At 41.5% G+C, this 23,761-nt stretch overlaps 1 protein-coding gene across 1 annotated transcript in view; it reads left to right on the top strand.

Moving 5' to 3' along the window:
• ptprdb (protein tyrosine phosphatase receptor type Db) overlaps nucleotides 1–23,761 on the top strand; it is a 61,130-nt gene that overhangs the window by 19,536 nt on the left and 17,833 nt on the right. The window contains exons 4-25 of the mRNA XM_070914776.1: nucleotides 72–260; nucleotides 5,380–5,490; nucleotides 7,159–7,428; nucleotides 7,717–7,826; nucleotides 8,285–8,482; nucleotides 8,830–8,955; nucleotides 9,111–9,258; nucleotides 9,432–9,577; nucleotides 9,846–9,990; nucleotides 10,843–11,145; nucleotides 12,604–12,797; nucleotides 13,823–13,849; nucleotides 14,561–14,678; nucleotides 14,962–15,549; nucleotides 15,956–16,050; nucleotides 16,552–16,808; nucleotides 18,276–18,369; nucleotides 19,545–19,769; nucleotides 19,862–20,022; nucleotides 21,605–21,616; nucleotides 22,484–22,596; nucleotides 23,241–23,338. Of these exons, the coding sequence (XP_070770877.1) occupies nucleotides 72–260; nucleotides 5,380–5,490; nucleotides 7,159–7,428; nucleotides 7,717–7,826; nucleotides 8,285–8,482; nucleotides 8,830–8,955; nucleotides 9,111–9,258; nucleotides 9,432–9,577; nucleotides 9,846–9,990; nucleotides 10,843–11,145; nucleotides 12,604–12,797; nucleotides 13,823–13,849; nucleotides 14,561–14,678; nucleotides 14,962–15,549; nucleotides 15,956–16,050; nucleotides 16,552–16,808; nucleotides 18,276–18,369; nucleotides 19,545–19,769; nucleotides 19,862–20,022; nucleotides 21,605–21,616; nucleotides 22,484–22,596; nucleotides 23,241–23,338 (3,728 nt within the window). The remainder of the gene's footprint in view (nucleotides 1–71; nucleotides 261–5,379; nucleotides 5,491–7,158; nucleotides 7,429–7,716; nucleotides 7,827–8,284; nucleotides 8,483–8,829; nucleotides 8,956–9,110; nucleotides 9,259–9,431; nucleotides 9,578–9,845; nucleotides 9,991–10,842; nucleotides 11,146–12,603; nucleotides 12,798–13,822; nucleotides 13,850–14,560; nucleotides 14,679–14,961; nucleotides 15,550–15,955; nucleotides 16,051–16,551; nucleotides 16,809–18,275; nucleotides 18,370–19,544; nucleotides 19,770–19,861; nucleotides 20,023–21,604; nucleotides 21,617–22,483; nucleotides 22,597–23,240; nucleotides 23,339–23,761) is intronic.

Below are 23,761 nucleotides of genomic sequence, written 5' to 3'. Positions count from 1 at the left end.
ACACTATGCTGCCAAGCTAAAGATGTGAGTAACGTCCAGCTCTATTTGACTCGTGTATTTGATCTTTCTAGAGGACCAGCTACCCTCGGGGTTCCCCACCATAGACATGGGTCCCCAGCTGAAAGTGGTGGAGCGCTCTCGGACCGCCACCATGCTCTGCGCTGCTAGCGGCAACCCTGACCCAGAAATTACCTGGTTCAAGGATTTCCTGCCAGTCAACACGTCCAATAACAACGGACGAATCAAGCAGCTCCGCTCAGGTAACCAATGCTTTTATCCCTCCATTCTTTCCTTTCCCCTCAATCCCAGCTTTTATTTCCACTACAAGGATTTTTTCCCTCCCTTTTTGCTTTTGTCCCTCTTTCAATATCCACTCTCTTATACCCCCCCCAACCCACTTTTTATTTTCTGTTCCTACAAAGCTTCTGTTATTCTTGCCCTCGTTCACCCCTTTTCTTACTGCTGTTCCGCACTCCTCCTGCCGTGGTTACTGGCTGTGTTTCTCAGCTGCCCCTCTCTCTGCTGCTGCTGTGGTATGAGTTGACTGCGTGTGGTTGCCAACTTTTCTAAACTCCTCAGGGCCTTAAAAAGTGAACTCCCAACTTTTTTCCGCTTTTCTCTAAACTCTCTGAGGTCTTCCCGGGCGAATCACCATCACGAAGGGTTTTAATTTTTCACTTAGTAAAAACATCATCAAATATTTGTAACACACAACACAGTGTGCAACTTATTTCTAGTCATATCTCAACAAATTTCTCCGCTGACAGAATTAGCAAGGTAAACCCAGGTGATGGTGGCGTGCACTGAGGGAATGTCCTCTCTAAGATGGCTCACTGCTGTGACTAAACAATCCAATAACCTTTTTGTTTTTCCTCATTTCATGGACAGTGTGTCTTTGCGTGAGTGTGAAATTGACTCACAGACATTGTATCCATGTTATTTGAGAAAATAAATTTGTTAAAATCAAAGACAAATTGCTTGAGTTCAAAATGATTTCCCAGTCAAGCCACTCAATCCATTTCAATCAGCTTTCCAATAGCCACAGTAGTGTGTAAAATCCCAACTTGTTGTAGCAAAGCCCCCCCCCCCCCCCCAGTCCTCCCTCTGCCTCCAGGGACCAACTCTGGACCCAAAATCCCTTTCTTGTGATTGGACACCCAACTCTTTGGCTTCTTTATGAACAACAACCTCTTTGCTTCTGTCCCCATTTTTTGTTTTTGTTTCTCTGGCTCAACCCTCAAACGCCCTGCTCAGACTCCCTTTTTGACCTTTATTTTACAGAACAAATTAAAGCTAAAAGGATTTACAAAATTGTTACAACTTAAAATGTCAAATATTGGATATGTTAGCCTTGCTGCTTCTGTGATGATTACAAAATAGCTGACTTTTATGATTCTTTTGAGCACAAAGTTCTGTGTAGACGATCGATATCCTTGATTTTTTCTGGAGTTCCAGTGCTTTTTCAAGGTGTTTCTACTAAGTCAACTCCTCTGTGTAACCAATGGTCCGATTGTAATGCCTTGTCTATGCTGTTTCTTTTCTCTTTGTATCTTTTTAACCACAGAGTCCTTTGGTAAGTGCTTCTGTTCCGAGGCCCACACCCTCACTGTCCACTCTTCTACATACTGTTCACTAATGTTTCTACTGTTGCTGCTGCTGCTCACCTTTTACAATGCTGAGGTGTTATTAAAATGCATGGCATGCATTTTACTAACAGTCACACACAGAGATAATAGAAAGCACAGATGTACACACATAAACACACAGACATACATACACTCACAAGTCCACAGGCACTCTTCACTACTTAATTTCGGTTAAAGAAGCATATATACAGATGCTACAAACTGGACACACACACACACACATAGACATGAATACACACGTACAAACACTCACACATATCTCTGTCACCCTATAGGTAGCTGGTCTCACCCTCACCTGTGCACCTGCAGCCTTTCCACACCCAAAGAATTACAATAACTTTCTCCCCACACTCACCTATTTACTTTTCCACTCCTTCACTTATTCAATTATTCTTTCCCTCACTCACTCACTCACTCACTCTGTCATTCACTCACCCACTTATACTCTCTCCACTCTGCCATATAGAGTTACCGGTCAATAAGCTATCAGCTCTAGATGGCTGTTACGTTAGATGGCTCTGGTGGAGCCACTGTAAGGAAATCAATGGCGGCCAGGTTTCAGACTTCTAGATGTTGACTGTACAGTAGTGTATGTATTTATTAAACCTGGTTACTGCCGCAGTAGTAAGTAGTTCAAGAAAAACCCACCCTTCAATACTTTTTCACTGTTATATAAATCACTTTTTGATGTTTGGTAATTTTGCAATAAAGGGCTGTAGTTTCCTCTCCTTTGTCTACATTCGTTATAGTCAGTGATTTATTTATATTTATTTATTTGCCAGAATGCTTTTTGATGACTTCTAGGGAATATGCCTGGGATGTATACATGTATGTAGTGTGTGTGATCACAATAGCTTCACATCTCAAACCTCAAGCCAATTAAACGATTAGTCAATTATTTGATGAGACGAATGAATTAGCAACAAATTTGATGATCGATTAATTGTTTAAGTTATTTCTAATTTTACTTCTCAAATGTGAGGATTTGCTGCTTTTTCTCAGTTTTTTGTCATCAAAAACTGAATATCAGAGGGTTCAGGGCTGTTGGATGTCACTTTCGGTTCTGGGACATTGTGATGGGCATTTTTTTCTGACATTTTAATTGATTAATAAAGAAAATACGCGTTAAAAAATAATTGTTAATTGCAGCCCTACACTCTTACGGTAAACACAACATTTCTTGTGGCTGCCTTGCATTCTGGCCTCTTTTTTACGCTTGGCATCTCACAGTATGATGCTTGATGGTCGCTTTAAGATATTGAGTCTTCAAACATACTCTTTGATTCTGAGGGGCTGAGACGTGAACTTGACATTTACTGCTGATGTTTTAGATTGTCCTGAATTTCACTGCTGTCAGACTCGGTTGTAGCCATGCTGGTAGGATTTTGACTCGATGTCACAATGTCTACCTTTTGCCAGATTTGCCGGGAGATTTAGAAAACAAAAATGCCAATCACCAAACAACAACAAATCCTGAAGATCCAAATATGATGTTGTTTAAGTATTGGAGGGTGGATCCTTAAGGAACAGATATAAAATATATATTTACACACCATGTTAGGAGCAGGATTACACCAGGTTTTGATCCATGTGGAGGACAAGTGCAGGTTGAGACTCTAACTATAAGACACTTAGTCCACCTCTTAGAGACCCAGATGAGTGCAGTGTAGACACTACCCTACTCCCACAGCCACATCTGCCCCTGCTGCAAGTCAATGAAGTCAAATCAATAACCCATCTCTTTAAAGCTCTGTCACAGTCTGTCACTCTGTCTATCTAGTATCTGTCTTTCTCCTCTCAGGCTTATTCTGTCTTTATTTATTCTGTCTTTTTTCTATGCCTCTCTCTCTCTCTCTTCTCTCTTTAAGGATCTATATTTTGAGTCTTTCTCTCTAATTTGATTCTTCTCCTTTCCAAGTTACCTCCCCCCCAGTCCCTCCCTCCCTTATCCCCTTCTCCTCCTGTGGTACTAACATTTTCTTCTTCTTCTCCTTCTCTAATCTCGTGCATTCATTGCCCACTCAGGTGGCACGCCCATACGAGGTAAGACTGCTGGGAGGACCAACATGACACAGTGGCCTGATTCCTTTTCAACCCCTGGTTCCTACTTGTCTCACAGATCTGAAAAAAAGCAGCTCAGGGTGGATTAATCAATATGGGTGTAGTCCAAAAGACTCTGGACTCTGCCATATTAGTAATACTCATCCAGCTGCTTCAGATCTGCAGTAGGTGCAAGAGGAGGGAATTGGAATTGAGCAACCAATTCATTATACTATGACTTTTAATCACCTCCCCTCTTCTCGTCTTTCGTCCTCTCTTCATCCTTTCATTTTTCCATCTCAGCCTCAACGTTCACTCTATAACACAGAAATCCATCGCTTCCTTCCTCGCCATGTTGTGATCTCTCTTTTGTATCCATCAGTTTAACATCATTTAGCTTTTCACATCTAGTTTCAGTCTAAAGCATGATGTGTTTACAACTTGTATTTCTTTGTTGCTTAGTTTGAGGGGATTGAGCATCACTTTTACCTCTGTTTGTTTGCTTTTTTAGTTGTTGTTTTTTCGTGACCCGGATTTTCTTTTCGTTTTCTTTTTTTCTTTTTTTTTTTTCTGGGTCTTGACCTAAGCTCGACCTGGCCTCTCCCCTTCTACCTTGTCTATATTTGCCCCAATCAAACGTCCCAGTTTTGTTTTCCCTCCCAGCTGTTATTCGCTCAGCCTGAAAAGTCCAGATGGCAAAGACTCAGACACACTTGCAGACATTAGTGTGCTCACACACACACACACACATTCATGGTTTTTTACCATTACTTTCTCTTTTCTCTCTCATTACCGATAAAAAGCCCCAAACAACCACTTTTTTGATAAAGTTTTTATGGGCGCTTTTTTGCCTTACCACACCATCTTTAAAGAACCTCTGGTTGACTTTTTTGACAGTTTTTCTGTTTTCAGGGAGCGAGAAAACATCGGTCCCTACCCAAGGCTTTGCGTATGTCGTTCCTTTTTTTTTTTAACTGTTGGCCGTGATGGAGGTCGGTTGATGACTTAACCTCCTTATTGGGTGTGTTTTTAAAATGACATCACACTCCTGATCCCATTGGTGGATCCGAGAGGGCTGGGGGATATCTTATTGCCATGCCAATATCTTTGTTACGTTTTGTCCTTGGAAACTGAAACATGATTTGCTCCCTAATATAACTACATCTTAATTTTCAGCAAAGAATTTTCAAAATACTGGATTTGTGACTGGATTTCTCCACATTTTGGTTGCTTGGTTTATTTGTTTCTGCCTTGCATGAAGACTACATTCTCTGTTTTTGTAGGCTTTGTGTTAGTGCTTTTTGTTTTTTGTTTGTTTTTGTTTTCTTCCCATTTCTAAATCAGGAAGCTGACCCTTGTTTTGGGCAGACTCTTGCTGTCAGTGGCAGAAACTTGTTAATTTCGCCCAATAGATTTGGCTCCTTTTTTAGCCCTGTGTTCCTCATACAGAGTTCAGCTTGTTTTTGCTGAAAAACTCCCTCCGATTCATTTCCCCTTTTATGCAGTTCTTACCATTTCTATGTTGATGTATTTATAGACTATACCAATTATCTGATGTCTTCCACTTTTGTGTAATTGCTCTTTCTTCCTCACTATCTTTCTGTATGACTCTCTCTCTCTCTCTCTCTCTCTCTCTCTCTCTCTCTCCTCTCTCTATCTTCTACTCCTCCTCTCCATCCCTCCATCCATCCAGGTGCCCTCCAGATAGAGATGAGTGAGGAGTCAGACCAGGGGAAGTATGAGTGTGTTGCCACCAACAGCGATGGGACACGCTATTCCACCCCAGCTAACCTCTATGTCAGAGGTAAGAGGGAGATTTTTAAAAAAGCAGCCTGTCCTAAGAGAACCGGAGTCCAATTAGTAGTACTTCAATTTAAGGATCACATTTATAATGGATGTGTAGTTTGGGACATCTATTCCTAGAAGATGTTCGTACGTTTTTTTACATAGACATCTTCTGCTAGGAGTGTGCGTTTATCATATTAATGTGATATGATGCTATTAAACCTGCTGTGTTTTATGATTCTTTGCTGTAGACCCATAAAACAGGATGGTTTTTAAAATGAGAGCTCCTTTACATCAGTTAAGGCTGAGCTGAATGTTTCACTCGGGCTATTAATCTCTCTGCCCTCCCTTCTTAGCCTTTAGACCTCAGAGAAAAACCAAATCATTGTCTGGTTAAGACTTGTGTTTCTCCCCAAATCTGACAGGCATCTCACCTCCTCAGGCACTGTCTCATTCAACATACACACACACACACACACACACACACGCAAACAGACACACAGACATGCCCACCAAACGTTTGAATCTTGGAGACATTTTTATTCCCGTGGCCTTTTGCTCTGTTGTCTGCCGCCCCCAAAAATAAATAAATAAATAAAGGCTTTAAACAGCGTAGCATGCTTTTCTGACTCCAACATCGCTCCCAGGGATACGAAACAAACACACACACACACACGACTGAATGCACACACATAAACACACACACACACACACATCTATGTCCTACGCTAAAACTATATATATAAACACACGTGCGCACACACACAGACACGGACACACAAACGGCGCAGAGTCAGTGATGTGCGTCTAACAGTGCTTGCAGGGCCAGTAAAATCTTGCAGTGCTGCTCAGTGAGTGTTTGACAGGCAGTCTATGGAGACAGCCAACAGTGGAGGCCGCCTTAAACAGGAAGGCTTTCACCAACACAACGGCCATCTCTGGCCTCTTGTTTTCTCTCTTTGCTCTCCTCATTTCTCTCTTTCTTCCTTTTTATCTTCGGCTTTCCCCTCCACCTGTTGCCACCTTGCCATGCTCCTTTGTCTAACTTGTTTTCTCTCTGTGTCTCCTGTCTCTTCTCTGATATTTTCCGTTTTCCTCTCTACTCTCCTCCTCCTCCCGCCGTCCTCTGTCCTACCTCCCTCTGCAGAGCTGCGAGAAGGTTGGTACAGTACTGTGTGGCTCTTTTGAGTCTCTCCCGAGTATTTTCTTTTCTTCCATTAAACTGCCATTTATGTCTGTGTGTCTCGGCTGTTTTATGTGCGGTACTGAAGGTTTAAACCTGCCTGTACGGTTTACTCCTTTGAGATATACTGTACCCTGCGTTGTTCTTTTCCCTTTTTTCCCTGTGAGTGCATGTATGTTTGCTGTGAGTTGTTTTTTTTTGTGAGTATCTTTTGTGTTTCAGCTCATAAAATATTTAATGGTGCACACCTAAAAACACCATGAATAAAACATTTTGATATCACATGCGCCCTAGTGGTTATGTACCAGACTGTCTGAATGCTTGCAGTCTTCTTTGAATGCCATAAAAGTTCATCTCAGAGCACATGGAACAACAAAAAAATCATCACCATACTATACACCCTGATTGTTGTCCACTGTTCTGCACTTTACGGAACAACACAGTCATGAATTTCTAATCAGAGAAATTCTCCTGCCTTCCTGCTTTCATTGCTATCTGGTCCAGTGCGTCGTGTCCCCCCTCGCTTCTCCATCCCCCCAGCGGACAGCGAGATCATGCCAGGGGGGAACGTCAACATCACCTGTGTGGCGGTGGGCTCCCCTATGCCATACGTGAAGTGGATGCTGGGAGCAGAAGACCTGACGCCCGAGGATGACATGCCCATCGGCCGCAACGTCCTGGAGCTGACTGACGTACGCCAGTCCAACAATTACACATGTGTCGCTATGTCAACGCTTGGCGTGATTGAGGCGGTGGCACAGATTATTGTCAAAGGTGGGTTTATCAGCATGTGAGGAGGCTTATGGGTGAGGAGAAAAGAACATGTGATTAAAAGAGGGAAGTGAAGGTTTGATGTTGCCTCCAATGAGACTTTGGTTTTGACCATTCAAAAGAGTTTATAAGAGGACAAAACCACAGTGTAGCCTTCTTCTCTGGGAATGAGGGTAGTAAAAAGAACATTGACATCATAAAATGTGATTTTCTTGTTTTATGGGAGCAGATTGATGGTATAAATCAGATGATTTGTTAACTAAAACGGTCTCTCTCTCTTCTCTGTCTCAGCTCTGCCGAAGGCTCCTGGTACCCCTGTGGTGACGGAGAGAACCGCAACAAGCATTACACTCACCTGGGATTCTGGCAACCCTGAGCCTGTCTCCTACTATATCATACAGGTGTGTAACAGATGCAGAAGCGCTACTACACGTGCACACAGATTTCTTTAAACACAGACCGTGAGCTGCAGTAGATTTTTATATGATCATTAACTGTTATTAACAGCCTAAATCGGTAATTAGGGCTACAAAAGAAAACAGTTCCTTGTCTCTCCTGATAGTACTGAAATCGCCAAATTGATCGAATTAAATCTGCCGTTTTATGAGTACTCTCTGCCCACAAGGAGTAATGAATTGAAATGTTAAGAATGAAACTGCTGCACTCAAGCAATGACTGAATATTCCATTCACAAAAATCTCGCAAAAGGGTGTTATTGGTGTCACATGATTTTTATGTACTGATATATACACGTAGAAAGAGCTGTACATAAAGCGTCTTCCATGCAAAGTTGGCTAAAGCTGCTTTAAATCAGCATATTCTTCCTCTCCCTTCCCTCTTCATCTTCTGCTTCCTCCAGCACCGTGCCAAAGGGTCAGAGGACCCCTATAAAGAGATTGATGGCATCGCCACAACACGCTACAGCGTGGGCGGCCTCAGCCCATACTCCCACTACGACTTTCGAGTGGCGGCCGTTAACACCATTGGCCAGGGCCCCTCCAGTGAGGTGGTGGAGGCTCGCACAGCCGAGCAGGCCCCTTCCTCGCCTCCTCGACAGGTCAGTGTTTGATTGGGCCAAGCAAATTCATAAAAAAAAAGCGGCAATGCATCTGTCATTTGGAAGATGCAATTTTGATCTTGTATGAAAAACTAGCTGACTTTAATGCTTAGCTGTAATTTCATATCAAAAATTTAAATGTCATAGAATAACTTCACCTCAAGCTTATTTGTTATACAGTATTATTAGGTGCTTATTCTGACTGACAATAACAGTGTGTTTCATGAATCTTGTTTTAAGTTGCCTTTAGTTCTCAAAAAACTAACCCAACTTTCTTCAACCAAACTTGCTCCAGTACCTTTTATCCAAGCGCAGTGTTGCTGAAGCTCTTCGCGTTTGCCCTGCAGGTCAGAGGTCGTATGCTGAGCACAACAACAGCAATCATCCACTGGGATGAACCAGAAGAACCTAACGGACAGGTGGTGGGCTACAGAGTCTACTACACATCAGACAACACGCTGCCAGTCAACCAGGTGTGTACCGGCGGGTGCTCGGTTTCGTTTAATTTTGTTGTTACTTTTATTAATCACAGATGACTGATAACTTGTCGGCGCGTGTCTCATACATGAGTGTGCATCTGTGTGTCTACTTGCATTCATACATTGTGTTGTGTGCTTTTGTTGTGCAGTGGGAGAAGCAGATGGTGCGCAGCGCCAACTTCATCACCATCCAGGGTTTGACTCCTAACAAGACTTATTACATCAGAGTGCTGGCTTTCACCTCTGTAGGAGACGGACCCCTGTCTCAGGACCTGCAGATTATAGCCAAGACTGGAGGTAAGAGACGGGAAGCAAGAGAGAGATATCAGGCTTTGCTTGTGGGAATGTATTACACAGATTTACCATGCTATACTGAAAACGTATGCACTTATGAATATAATTGTATTATAAAGGAATAAAAGGAAGAAAATATCTTAACTTGGTTTCACTAATCCTGTTTTACTCTGTAGTTCCATCCCAGCCTTCAGAATTTAAGGGTGAGGCCAAGTCTGAGACCAGTATCCTGTTGTCCTGGGTGGCCCCACCTCAGGGTGGTCCCGACAACCAGATCACGGGATATGAACTGGTCTACCGACGAGCTGACGACACAGAGGAGGTGAGATAAGAGGGAGAGACAGACGGATTGGTCGCTGAGAAGACTAATAAATGCACAGATGGTTGGATGGATGATAACAGATTAAAGGACAGATGTGTGAATAGATGGATGGGTGGGCAAACACAAGATCAGTTAATCTCAAAAGTTAACTCCATATAAGTCTTTGAAAGGATGCTCTTTATAAAACACCCTGTGGAATCGTTAATACAACCTTTTCATTTAGTACAACCTGACATCTTCCACTGTCACGTTTTCTTTCTCCTTGCAGAAGAAAGTGAGCTTTGAGCCTAGCACCTCCCACCTGTTGAAGAACCTGAAGCCTTTCTCCACCTACACCTTCCAGCTGGCTGCCAGAAGCAAGCATGGAATTGGGGCATATACCAACGAAGTGTCCATCGACACGCCACAGACGCGTAGGTCCAACCACAAATACTGCTGTGTGTGTGTGTGAGATTGTGTGTGTGTGTGTGTGTGAGAGAGAGAGAGAAGTTTCAATTTTGACAATGCAAAAATGTGAACTGATACAAAAACTGATCCAAAAATTCATGAAATGCCAGATCTGACCATCATAACTTTGTATGTTACAAACATTTGGCAGTTTGCTTTTTTGTATTGTCACAAAGGGGCCGTCATGAATCCAGACCTTAACTGACCTCAGATTTGATATTTCAACAAATATGTCATTAAATAGCTCATTTATGATTCCCAGAACTCAAAAACAAGTTACGGATAATTGTCAGCAAAGTAACAATGCTTCATTTGTTGGCTACCAATCTGAGGTCTGTAAGAGAATCAGTAAAAACAAGGTAAGACGGTTTGTAGGTAGAGATGAGAACTCCATCATGGATCACAGAGGCTTGGGTAGGCTGTAAGGACAAGTAAGTTATGGGCAGGTATGTTTGTGTGTTAAAGCTCTAGTCAGTGTTTTTGTGTTGCATCTCTTTTAAGTCATTCACTCGTTTTCATTACTCAAACATTTCTACCAAACAGAAGTTGACACCCATCATTCAGTATTTGTTCAGCCATCTTGCTTTCTAGTCACAGGGTCATTTTTCGTAAGAGCTTCTGTTCTCCAGTGTTTTGTTTTCATTTTATGTTTCTTTGTCTTTTGTTCTCTGTCTCTCGTCTGCTCAATTTCATCCCCATTCCTTCACGGCAAACCTCGCTCCCTCACCTCTCCACCCACCAATAACAACATGCACACACGACCAAATAACATTTACCCAAACAACACCCACTGTGCTTCCTCAAAACTGGCCAATCAGTTCCTTCAGCGCCTCCCCAGGACATCACATGCACCAGCCCCAGTTCTACCAGCGTCCTGGTAAGTTGGGCTCCACCTCCTCTGGAGTTTCAGAACGGCATCATTACAGGATACTCCATCCAGTACTCCACTACAGAGGGCAACAAGATGTCTAAAAGAATTGATGGAATTCCTCCGGAAAGTTCTCCGTATCTCCTGGAAAACCTTGAGAAATGGACTGAGTATGGCATAACAGTACGGGCGCAGACGGAAGCTGGGGATGGACCAGAAAGTTTACAACTGCTTATCCGCACAGAGGAAGATGGTATGTTCCCAAACAAATCCCCTGGCTTTTTTAGGATGGTCCGCCCCACTAACAATGACTACCTCACTAACATAGCACTAATGAGCTCAAAGCACCCTAAACTAACAACAACTTTCTTCCACTGGCCAGTAAACGCATTTTGTCTATCCTTGAGCTGCAATCTAAACGGATGATGCATTTAACAGCCTCTGTCAGACCCTCCAGTTTTGAAAACCTCTCCTTTTATTCCTCCGTAACCGCCAGAAACCTCCAACATCCGGAAATCTCCTCCTGCTACTCCCTCACCGCTGCTTTCTCTTGTCAACAGCAACCCTTTTTTCTCCAACAGCAGTTTTTATCCCTTTTTTTTTTTTTTTACCAGAATCTTTTTTTCCAAACTTTACCCTTGAAATTCCCTCTTTTTTTTGAGAAAAGGGATGGTTGGGATTTCCCACTATATTCTCCACTAACAATACCAAAACAAACCCTCTGGCTGTAGCTGTACCTTTGCCTTTCCACACCTTGACACCTTTTCACTCACCGCCTGCCCTTCCAACTCCTCTCCAGTTCTTAGACAATTATTTGAACATCTTTAAAGGTAACACCCTCAAATCCTGCTAGAACCCTCTCTCCCAGCATTTTTAAAAAATACAACAGAGGAAAGAGGGAACAACAATCAGGGTTGATTTAAAACAGTAGATGGCTTATTGAGCCATTTTCTACCTATGAAAGGCCGATTTTTATAAATTTGGTAGATGTCAGTATCAACACCAGCATTGATGTGTTTCATCACAGTACAGTCATATCATTTAGTTTACAGCTCAAAAAACACGTGTGCATTACCTCCTTAAGCTAACTTTAATCAATGTATTTATTGTGAGTTGCGTAATTTGTAATGTTTTCTTCAATATTTTTGATATTTATGCTTAATATCCCATGATCCCAATTTTAAAAAGTTTTTCTGACATCAGCTTCCTTCAGAGTGCTTATGCGTAGGTCAGTCAGATAGCAAGAAGTGGCTGGAGTTTTTGCCTTTCAGTAGTTTTTTTTTGTGTTTTTTTGTGTAGTTCCTGGCAGCACAAGAGAGGTTTTTCTTGATAACAGTATTTTTTCTTTGACTGCCTGCCACTGTTGATCTGCCCATGGCAACAAATCCTTTTCTATCTGCCATTCTTATCTTTCTCTACATTTGCTTCTTATCCTCCACTGCTTTTTTCCTCCATGTTTTTCCTCAAGCACTCTCATTTTTTACTATTTTGACTTTTTTCCTTGACATCAGAGCAGTTTAATACTTTTTGGAGGGTTGTATTTTTAGATTTTTTTCAGCTTTTGGGTATTTTTTTTTTTCATCTGCCCCTAAAACCAATATATTTTTGACTAGAAAAGAACCTTGTTTCACTAAAGTGAAGGCCTTTACTTGAGAGGTTTGAGTGTCCATCATCTGTGACCCTTGACCTCTATCCCAAAATGCATTTTTAGTTCCAAGTGGTCCTCCGCGAGGGGTGGAGGCAGAGACTGTGAACGCCTCGGCCGTTAGGGTGAAATGGCGAGCACCGGCGCCCGAACGGCAGCACGGTCAGATCCGAGGTTACCAAGTCCACTATGTGAGGATGAACTACGGAGAACCTCAGGGTCAGCCCTTCATCAAGGACATCCTCATAGAGGACTCTCAGGTATCTCTAACAATTACTCTTTAACACCTTATGATCACATAAACTCAGTCAGGAACTGTTTTATGAATGCCTAATAAAACTCATATTTTATATGAACTCCATTTTTATAATACAGTAAAAGTTATTGTTGATGATCATATTAAGTTCATAGTTTCACTAAAGCCATAAAGAACTTGAAATGAGCTACCCTGACACGTGTTTACCTATTTTATAGATGAGAGAGCCAGCATGTGGCCACCTGTTACTGTAGATAAGATAAACATTTTGTCATGTCTGTTGTTACTCCATGTCTGTAAACTGCACAACACAACAGATTCTGTATCCATTTCCTCTATGACACCTGAGTGTATTAAAAAGAATTATGAATGACGAATGATGCCAAATAAATTGACAAAGCAGAAAACTTCCTTAAAATTGTTTAAAACAAACAAGGCTGTTAGACATTTTTTGGAATATGCTTATTTCTCTTCTTGCAGAGAGTTAGATGAGGAGATCAATACCACTCTCATATCTGCCCATTAAATATGATGCCAGGAGGGTTAGCTTAGCTTAGCATAAAGACTAAAAAAAAAAGGGACTATTATCCTGGTTCCGTCCAAAGGCAACAAAATCTGCCTACCAGCACCTCTAAAGTTCACTAATTAACACATTGTATATCGTTTATTTAATCAAACAGTTTTTACAGTCTTCATGCTAAGCTAAGCTAAACGGCTGTGGGCTATAGCTTCATATTTAACAGACAGACATGAGATTGGTATCAATGTTCTCATCTGGTATTTCCCATCCCAACATTTTCCCTTTAAAATAAATAGAATCTGGCCATTACATGACCGCTGATCTGGTCAGGTTATAGAGGCTGAATTTAAAAAATGTGAGCATTATTAAATTTCTGTCCAGGATATATAATGGACCTAAATCTGTTTACTGATACTTCATTGCATTCAACTTGAGTGTAAAGTCTTAAATATTAAGGATTGTGTTTTTCTCTCCTTTTTCTCTTTTCTCTCTACCGTTCCAACGTACAGTGGGAAAATGATGACTCCACTGAATATGTGAGTGAACCTTTCTTTAAGTCTATTATTTGATACTAATAACAACAAAACACAGAGAGTAGATGAGTAACATTAATGAGAATGTAGCTTTAAAATCTCCTATGACCACAGTGAGGCCTTAAAACCCAGCAGGAGGTCCCTTTTCCATTTCTGCATTCTGTGTTCTCCAGGATTTTTATTAAAGGGCCTGGAAAAACACATAGATAACTGATGATATGAGTCATTTGTGGGTACTGCCAAAATATCGTGATTATTTATGCTTGCCGTAGGCCAAGAAATGAAGAAAATATTGTGTTTGGTGTTTAGATGGAGACAAATCTAAATGACATTTGAGTGTCTGCATATTCAAATGACATTTGTTTGTGTTGCGAGGGAACCACATTTTGAGGTCTGGTGAGATAATTTGATATAGTTGTTTTGTTGAGATGATCGCAAACCATATCAACTTTCCAAAAGCAATGAAAGAAGGAAAAATAACGAAACGAATGTATTTCCTGGCCTGAGAAAAGTATTATTGGTGTAGAAAAGAGTCTGTCTGTACTGGTACACTGTCAGACAAAAAGCACATAATTGTACCTTTGGTCACTGGGGCTGTACTGTTTTGACCAGTTTGATCCAGACTTTTTTATTATTAGGCCCTGCTCATTGCCCTGAGGACACACAACAGGAGTTGCCTCTTTTCAGCTGACGGTGCTTTTTGTTGTTCTGCAGGAGGTGGTTCTCGGAAACCTGAAGGCAGACACTTCCTACTCTGTATCAGTGGGGGCTTACACCGCCAAGGGTGATGGTGCTCGCAGCAAGCCTGTTTCTGTCTGTAGCGCCCTGCCACGTAAGTGTGTCTACACAAACTCTTGCACAAACATACAGAATGACAGAGCTACAAAAGCACACACAACTAGTAATGATCTTTGAGACTAAAGCATCACTAATGATCATTAGAGGCCATTAAAGCATCACCTTGCTATGCCAGTAACAAGCCAGTCATTTGGTGCCATATTAATCATATTTTGCAGTTTTGCTTCAGGCCAAGAATAATGTGTTTTGCAATTATGCCATAATTACCTTTTGATCATTCTCTCTCTCTCCTGCTCTCCCTATTTCCCTCTTTCTAGTGCCTGAGAAGCCCAAACTAATGGTGAGTGCCACTGATTCAGGTACTGCTCTGCTTCAGTGGTACCCGCTTCCCAACCCACCCACCCCACTCCTGGGGTACCGCCTCACCTTCGGCCGCATCGACGTCCTCCCCTTTACGGTGGTGGAGTTCCCCACCAAGGAGAACCGCTACACTGCCCAGGACATCCACAAGGGAGCCAACTATGTGTTCAGACTCTCTGCCCGTAACAAAATGGGCTACGGGGAGGAGGCTGTAAAGGAGGTGACGACTCCGGAAGACGCCCCAAGTGGATACCCGGAAAATATTATCTCAGAGGAGGCTTCTGCCACCTCCCTCCAGCTGATGTGGAAATCAGTGCCACTAATTGAGCAAAATGGGAAAATTGTGAAGTACTCAGTGCTGTATAAGGATATAAACAGTCGAGGGAACGCCTCAGAAGTTGTGGTGCCCGCTCCAGGGTCGAGTGTTTTGTTGGAGGGTCTGAGTGCCGATACTGTGTATGATGTCAGGTTGTGCGCGTTCACAGCTGTCGGCCCTGGGCCGTACAGCCCCAGTGTCCAGTTTAGGACGCAGCGGCTAGACCAAGGTAGGACTCACACTCACTTTCCAACAACCCATCTTCATCGCTCAGGATGCAACACACGCTTCCTAACTGCACATTTGTGCATATATTGTGCTGTCCCACATGCACACACACACACTCAAAAACACAACATATGGTGACAACATCCTAAGTGTCCTTTTTCGTTGTCTTGTCACTGTAGTCTTAGACCCAACGTCCTTTTCCCAAAGCAAGGTAAGAGTCTTGGGTCTTGGGCGAGTATCCCTGTCCAGTCAAACTCACTGTGTGTTGATCAGAGCAGATAGCTAGCTTGAGAGTGGTACTAGAGAGTGATACGCAGGTAAGGCCCTTACTTTTGGTTCAGTAGAGAGATGAATCATGAGGCTGGAAACATGCTCATGTGTATTTGTTTTATTTTTTTGTCCTTTAGTTTTTGCCACCAACTTCAGAGTAAAGGCGGCCATGAAGAACTCTGTTCTGCTGTCTTGGGAGATCCGAGACAAGAACCCTGCCCAGCCATTCACCGTACGTAGATCTGCATTTTAGCACATTTAAATGTAATTAAATAAAAAACATAATTCATATAGGCAGGGTGCAAGTAAAGGATGAGGGGGATGACACACTGTAAACTCAGCATAATTTATTATATTATTTCCAACCATTCATTGCCTATTTTTTTCTGTGTTGGGTTCCTGTTCCTGAATTTCAACACTTCCTGTTTGATAATTGATAAAGCCTTGCAGGCACATAATGCCCCTCGAGCTGCTTCAAGGCTTTTAATATAAAATAGGTACAGGAAGTGTTTAGTTTGCCAGTTTGTGTTTAGTTTTAGTTTGAATATACCAATAAAACAGGGGAAATGAATAAAATAATATCCTCTGTGAAATAAATGCCAGGTTCTTTCTGTAGAGGTAAATAAAGGCATCCGACACTGTTCAAGAACTTACAGTATGTGCTGCGTTGTGTGTTTTACCCTATGCTGTGTACAATTTAACTTTCAAACTAAGTGGCCTCCCCCTGGTCCAGATCCTGTATGGAAAGGGCCAGTCTGTGGAGGTGGATGGGAAACTGACTCAGAAGCTGATCACTGGCTTGGAGCCGGACACCCAGTACTCCTTTCTGCTCACCAACCGGGCCAACAGCGCCGGGGGTCTGCAGCACCGCGTCACCGCCACCACCGCCCCGGACATCCTAAAAACCAAACCCACAGTGGTGGGAAAGACCAACGCTGACGGCATGGTGACTGTGCAGCTACCAACTGTGCAGACCACAGCCAAAGTCAGGTAGTGATTATGGATGAGTGAAGGAGAGTGAAGAATTTGATTTAATGTAATGACTAGATGTGAGTATTTTTAATAGTAACCCGTTCAGAATTTGCTCCAATTAGGTTGTTTTCCAATGAATTGTTGCTTAGACCCTGTGAGCTAATTTCACTTCTTCTTCCTGCTGCTGCTTTTTTAATTTGCTGGTCTATCAGGAGGGATTTCTCTGAGTTGGCAGCAAAGCAAGTCTGAGAACTCCTACAACAGGCCAAATGAAAGCACAAAGCTGATAATCTCATCTGCTTTTTGTAACCAAGAACAAATATAGCTACCAAGTGGAAGCAGCCTTCAGCCTCGAAGCACAACCCTGAATCGCTCCTCTGCTACTCTCATGTTCTCACAGCCATTTGCCTCTAGTGTGTCCCTGTCACGTTAGAAGTGTTTGGGGGGTTTTTGAGTCCCAAACAGCATTTTGCTCTTTGTGTCTATTCCCATTTTACTGCAGGTGTTTTGATCCAATATATAATAGAAACTGTAATAAGCTAGATGTTGAAATTACTTAGTACTTATTAACATTTGATTAGCTATTTGGAGATTTCTACATTGATCAACTCCCCAGATGCAGAATTGTCATATTTAAGCACATATCATTTTATTTTGCTTGTTATTTCAGCTTTAGAGACGTAACAAATTCTCGTTTTCTCACATTTGACATGAATTAACAACTTTCTACTGTATCACTCGGCATAGTAGTGTATGCTAAAGTGCAAGCATGGAGCACTGGAGTGAGTCATCTATTGAGGACCCATGGATGATTTCAGTGTCTGTGCCCTCAATGCTTGGCGGGTGCTTATGGTCTGACTGCTTCTGAAAAATTCCCCTACTCCAGTGATATAATTGTTTCACATGTGGCATCAGACATGGCCCTGTTGCCAACAACCACACTGTTTAGATTTAGAGTGTCACAGCTGCTGCTGCAGAAATACACTGTAATAATGTTACAATGCTTCTTTAAAGTAGAGCACTAAAGGAATAGTTTATTTTAGGAAATATTCTTATTCACTCTCCTGCAGAGTGTTAGATGAGGATTTTTACCACTCTCATGTGTGTACAGTAAATATGAACCTACCACCAGTTAGCTTAGCTTAGCATTTGAAACAGCTAGCTTGGCTCTGTCTGAAGGTCATAAAATCCGCCTACAAGCATCTCTTCAATGCAATAATCAAACAACTGAACTAAACAAGGGAGATATGTAGTGTTAATTAGTGAGCAGATTTTGTTACCTTTGGACAGAGCCAGGCAAGCTGTTTCCCCCTGTTTCCAGTCTTTATGACGTGATATCAATCTTCTCATATAACTCTCAATCATCAATGTAGTAACTATTGCTTTAAATGTCAGAGCACTGATGTTTCTTCGGGGACTGAAATAGTGAAAAAATGTTTATAGTATATTTCTTTCAGCCTAAACCCAATGCATGCTGTGTTGCAGGGGTTACTATGTGGTGGTGGTGCCACTGAAGAAGCAGAGAGGAGGGAAGTTCCTGAATCCCTGGGAGGAGCCCGACCAGATGAACCTGGATGAGGTGAGACATGCAGCAGACGGGAGATTATACTAATAAATAGCTAAATAATGCTCATAATAAAGAGCTCATTATGAGGTAATGCTGATGTTGAGTGGAATGATGATGATGATAATCAGGCTGATGACAGTCACTTTTAAATATGATACAGAGAAGCTACACAAATGCATGTAAACATTAAGTCCCTAATAAAAAAAGCTCATATCTTATTCATTGAGATCATCAACTCATCAGATGCATTACCAGACAGTAATTGTAAATGGTCGAGCATCTTGTGTCCTTTTTGATTTATTTTTTATCCTGCATCCAGACGACTGTAAATATACCATATTTCATCACCATATTGTAAAATTTGGTGACGACAGTATGTTATGTCTCTTCTCAGTCAGTCAGATCAATCGCACGGGCCAATAATGCAAGAATTTGCGGCTGCAACAGATTTAGCTTTTTTTTAGATATAAATGTATACCAAACATGATCATTTCATGATAATCTCACCAAAACGCTTCCCATGTATTTGTAAGTCTGGACGATTTCAACACTAACGCCAATGAATGCCTGCTGGAAGACTTGGCCTGGCCATCCATTGCCTGTTCAATCCTAACAATACTTTCACATAAGATTTCCCATCCAATTCCACTTCCTGCCTCTTTCTAAAGACTTCATCACCTCATTACGCTGTTCTGAAAGCACATTCATGTGTGCGAGATTAGTTTCAATAGAACCTTTATGGTGCCCACTGTCTCAGTGGATAAATGCGGTAGCAATTCAGTTGATGATGAAGACATTTGTGCCTAGGTGATAATGCTCTATACAGCCCATTGTTCCTTCGCTGATGAGGCTTTTTGTGTGTCGTAAAATTGCCAAAACTGCCATTCTTTTCCAAGTCCTTTTTCTCAGGAAACTCAGGAATATAATCTCCAAATATTAAGCAAATTATATTGCTTAGGAAAATAATGTAACAATTGCAGAAAGATGACTACATTGCTTTTACTGTAACAGAGAAATTAAATTGTTGATTTGCAGTGTGACTGATGGCCTTTGATGTTGCACTTTGTTTGAACTCGGCATATATTAGATGAAAAATATAACCAGTCAAACTCTCTGCTTGTTTCATTTCCTCCTCCCTCTCCTCTGTTTATCCCTGTCTACCCGTCCTCTGTTTTCTTCCCTTTCAGCTCCTGAAAGAGATCAACAGGACCAGTGTCAGTCGTGCCCTCCGCATCCGCAGACAAGCTGGCCAATCAGATCCTAGGGCCTACGTCACTGCTCACTTTAAGACCCTCCCCCTGGAGTTCACACTGGGTGACGGGCGAAACTATGGTGACTTCCGCAACCGTCCACTGCAGAACGGACAGGAGTATGTTTTCTTTGTGCTTGCGCTGCTCGACCTCTCTGAGAATGTGAGTAAAAAACGCAAAAACGCCCACACAGTTCAAGCGTCTAAATAGAGATTTATATGTGAAAATGCATTAAAACCATGTCTTTCATCCAGACTATGTACGCCACTAGCCCTTATTCTGATCCCGTGACCTCTTCGGATGTGGATCCTCAGCCAATCATTGATGAGGAAGAAGGTCTGTTGTGGGTGGTGGGGCCGGTGCTGGCTGTCATCTTCATCGTCTGCATTGTCATCGCCATTCTCCTCTTCAAGAGGTAAGGGCAGCCGGATGGAGCCAGGAAGAAAGAGGAAGGAAATCAAAAAGAGACGGGGTGAAAGATTAAGAGTTTTGGTGAATACGAGATAACGATAAATAATTAGAAAGGCAACTTACTTCTTCACAGAGGGCCAGCAGGGACTCTCCAGGGATTAACTTGTTTTCATTTCCAATTTGGCCTGTTGCTCCTCTGTGTATTCAACTCGGAATATTTTTTTGGGCAATATAATATATTCCACGGATATTTTAATATATTCCTAGTCTGTAGTTAGACTGTCCTATCTCAAGCAGCAGTTCTCAAATCGTCTTTGACAGACAAGGTCATAAACAAGAAATAACCCTAACCCTACACACAACATTGAATCATTTACATTAGTTATCTGGACTGTTGCTTCAGGGAATGGGTTTTCAAAGTCTGACACTGTGGGACCTGCGCTGCCCCCAAAAAGTATTGGGAAAAAAGTATTGGCTACATGAAGAAAGTTAATATTGACTGATTATTTTCACTTCTATTGTCATTCTTTGTCTTAATTCAATTTAGGGGATAATCATGCTCTCAATTTTGGAACTACGGTTCCCATAATGCTCTGGTGAAGTATAATATTTCCATAGAGTCAGTTCGTTAGCAGTCCCGTTTTTTAAGCCTATATTTGCACCATTAATAGTATGCCAAATTAGCTATTAACAGTTCCTGTTTGCAATGTACCCATGGATGTACGGACAACTATCACTGGATTAGTTTGATTCTAAAGAAAACCTAAAAAGGTGATGATTCTCAGGCAAGTCCTGGAGTTAAAATAACTGTCCTTTATCTATGATTTCTAAGCAGATGTATGGATTTATTCGAAATTACATTGGAGATAATGGTATTATCAGAAACCTAGACTGGACCTGGACTTGTTGTCATTATTTATGAAACACACAGAAAACATCTGTTATACTAATCACACGTTAGCTTAGCTCACAAGTTCTCATAAAAATGTAATTGTGTATTGTCTGTAATCTGTTCTTAAAATCTATAAACAGGGAGCAAAGTTAGCTAACATACCAGATAAGGGCAGATAACAATGTCACCCATTAGCATTATTCATTATAATCATCTGTTCTTCTGGCTAGAGCTTTGAAAATGCACATAAATAATTGCTGTGACTGATGTGGCATTGCAAAATGATTAACCTTGGTGGTTATAATAATAAGTTCATAAGCCCTGGAGTGTAACCTGGGGTAACCCACAGCCATTAATGTCTCACTTGAGGCTGAGTTGCACTTTGGAACGTATTTATGTTGTTATATAGTAGATGTCACAGTTAGAGGGTGTTCTGGGAGATAATGTGCATATATATATAAATATGCAGTGTTCTGTGGGATCAGACGACGAGTTTTTGTCATTTAGATTTACATTCACCATTTATCTTTGTGTCTATAGGAGTTGCTATTTAACACATGTAATATTGTTATAAGAAACTGATTAGTTTTAATGAGAGCGATGAGTTCAGCATTACTGATGTTTTTTGATTGGACACTAATGTTATTCATCCTTGTCTGTTCTTTTATTTGCTCTTCTCCCTGTTTGGATCCAGCAAACCTGACAGGTAAACAAACACCACCTATTACCATTTCCTCTGTCCTATAGGAGTGTTTTCCTTGAAAAGCCTTTGCAAAGAATACTTTAGAAAATAGATCCCAGTAGAGTCGGGATTGCCTTTTATATTTCTTTGATGATTGTATGGTAACCAACAGTGCACTGGATAAAGATATAAGGCATAAAAGCGAATTATAAATATAACAGAAATAACAGTTACATGCAGAATGTAGACTGATGAGTTACTTTTTTTGATTTGGAAAAAATCATTAAAAAAAAAACACACAAGGTGAATGACTAACACATCTTATTAATTTAGAAACAAATTTCAAATGAATCCTTCTGCTCTTTTGTCCTCACATCATTGACTCACATTAGCAGAAACTGCATTGTTTCAGACTTTTATTCAGTATAATATAGGTCAATAGGAAATATAAGAAACTGCTATTAATGACAATAGTGGGGAACAATGAGAATTATGATTTTAACTAGTGGATAGTGTAAAAGCTAAGAAACTGTGAGAATAGTTTTAACTCCTGGCAGTCTCTGTGAAAAAAACAGACACCCACCTCCATCCCAGACAATGAGCCAGTCATTAACATATAAAAAGCTGCAATACTAAACCAGACGTCAACCTGGTAGAATTTGAAACAGATATTTCCTGAAAATTACAGCTATCCCTGTAAAAGTCCAAGGAGCAATTTTATGTGGCTTACTCCGGTCCATTTATTTAAACACAAATCCCAAAAACTGAGGTTATGCATAAATGTACAAATCCCACATTTTACCAGATTCTGCTTTTTTTTCCATGCAGTAAAAGGTTCAGTTCATGAGGATGAGGTTCATGTAAACGCCGTGTGCTGATCTGTTATTCCAGGAAAAGGGCTGAGGCTGAAGGCAGGAAGGGCAGTTTCCCCTGCAGCAAGGCCATGTCGTCCCACCATCCCACTGATCCCGTGGAGCTACGCAGAATCAACTTCCAGACTCCAGGTAAGCTAGCCACACCGACACAAACACCATGTGTGGTTTGACGTGTGATCTCCAAAGTATTAGTTGTATTTATAAGATTAACTGTGGTGTTGTTTCCCTTTTCAGCCTATCGTGTATCAGTGTACCGCGGTTATCGGCGTTTGTCAAGTTAGTTGGTCTTAGTCCGCCACAGATCTTCTCTTCTCTCTGCTGTCATTGTTTTCCTTCTTACCACTACCTTCTCTTTCTCCCGTCCATTTTCATGCTAACTAACCTTCCATCCCATATAGGATGAAGCTGCTTGAATTGACAACATCTCATCAAAATGCCCCCCCCCCCCCCAAAAAAAAGAAATTCCATGCTATATTTTTAACCGCCTGTGTCATATTCTTATTTTATCTTCACCAGCAGTGTGCATATACTCTGAGGACAAGTTACTGTGCCTCAGTAACTTTCACAACACGCACATTGTTCTTTCTGTCTGCCTGGAGAGAAAATGGTCACTTAACAGAAAAACACTTCCATTTGCTTCCTCCACTGACTACGGACAGAACACTAAACAACACGTCCTCTGAGAATCCTTACGCATTAACATTTTCCTCCAAAAGAGTTTAGTTGTACATGTATCGAAATGGCTTCTTTTTTTCTATTTCTGTGCTCGGCAGGCATGACAAGTCACCCGCCCGTCCCCATCTCTGAGCTGGCAGATCACGCTGAGCGCCTCAAGGCAAACGACAATCTCAAGTTCTCTCAAGAGTACGAGGTAGGAATGCTGATTATCTGTCCCTGAAAATCTTTAACTTGGGAAATTCATCTGGTTTTGACAACGCAGACACACACATATTTATCGTCGACTCGTCATTTCTTTGCCCCGTTTCGATTTCAATGGGGAGCGCTGTAGATTGAGCCTCGCGTAGTCTCTGCAGTTAAGTTGCATTTTGATTCGTCTTCACAGAATGATACAAGATAAGGCACATTTTCCCCTCTCCACTGTCTTGTTGTTATCTCTACAAATATAAGGGGGAAATTGAAATTGCAAGCTCAAAGAGAGTTTGCTTACAGCCAGATGGTTATCAAACCCTCATTTCTACACTCTGGTGGAGAAAGAAGGAGAAACAGAGATAGAAATAAAGAGGCAGCGACAGAGAGCAGAGCCACCAAGAGATACAGGACGCAAGTGTTCACA

The sequence above is a fragment of the Enoplosus armatus genome, chromosome 2 (assembly GCF_043641665.1).
Source record: "Enoplosus armatus isolate fEnoArm2 chromosome 2, fEnoArm2.hap1, whole genome shotgun sequence".
Lineage (NCBI taxonomy): Eukaryota > Metazoa > Chordata > Actinopteri > Centrarchiformes > Enoplosidae > Enoplosus > Enoplosus armatus.
This window is presented reverse-complemented; position numbering and strand designations above follow the sequence as displayed.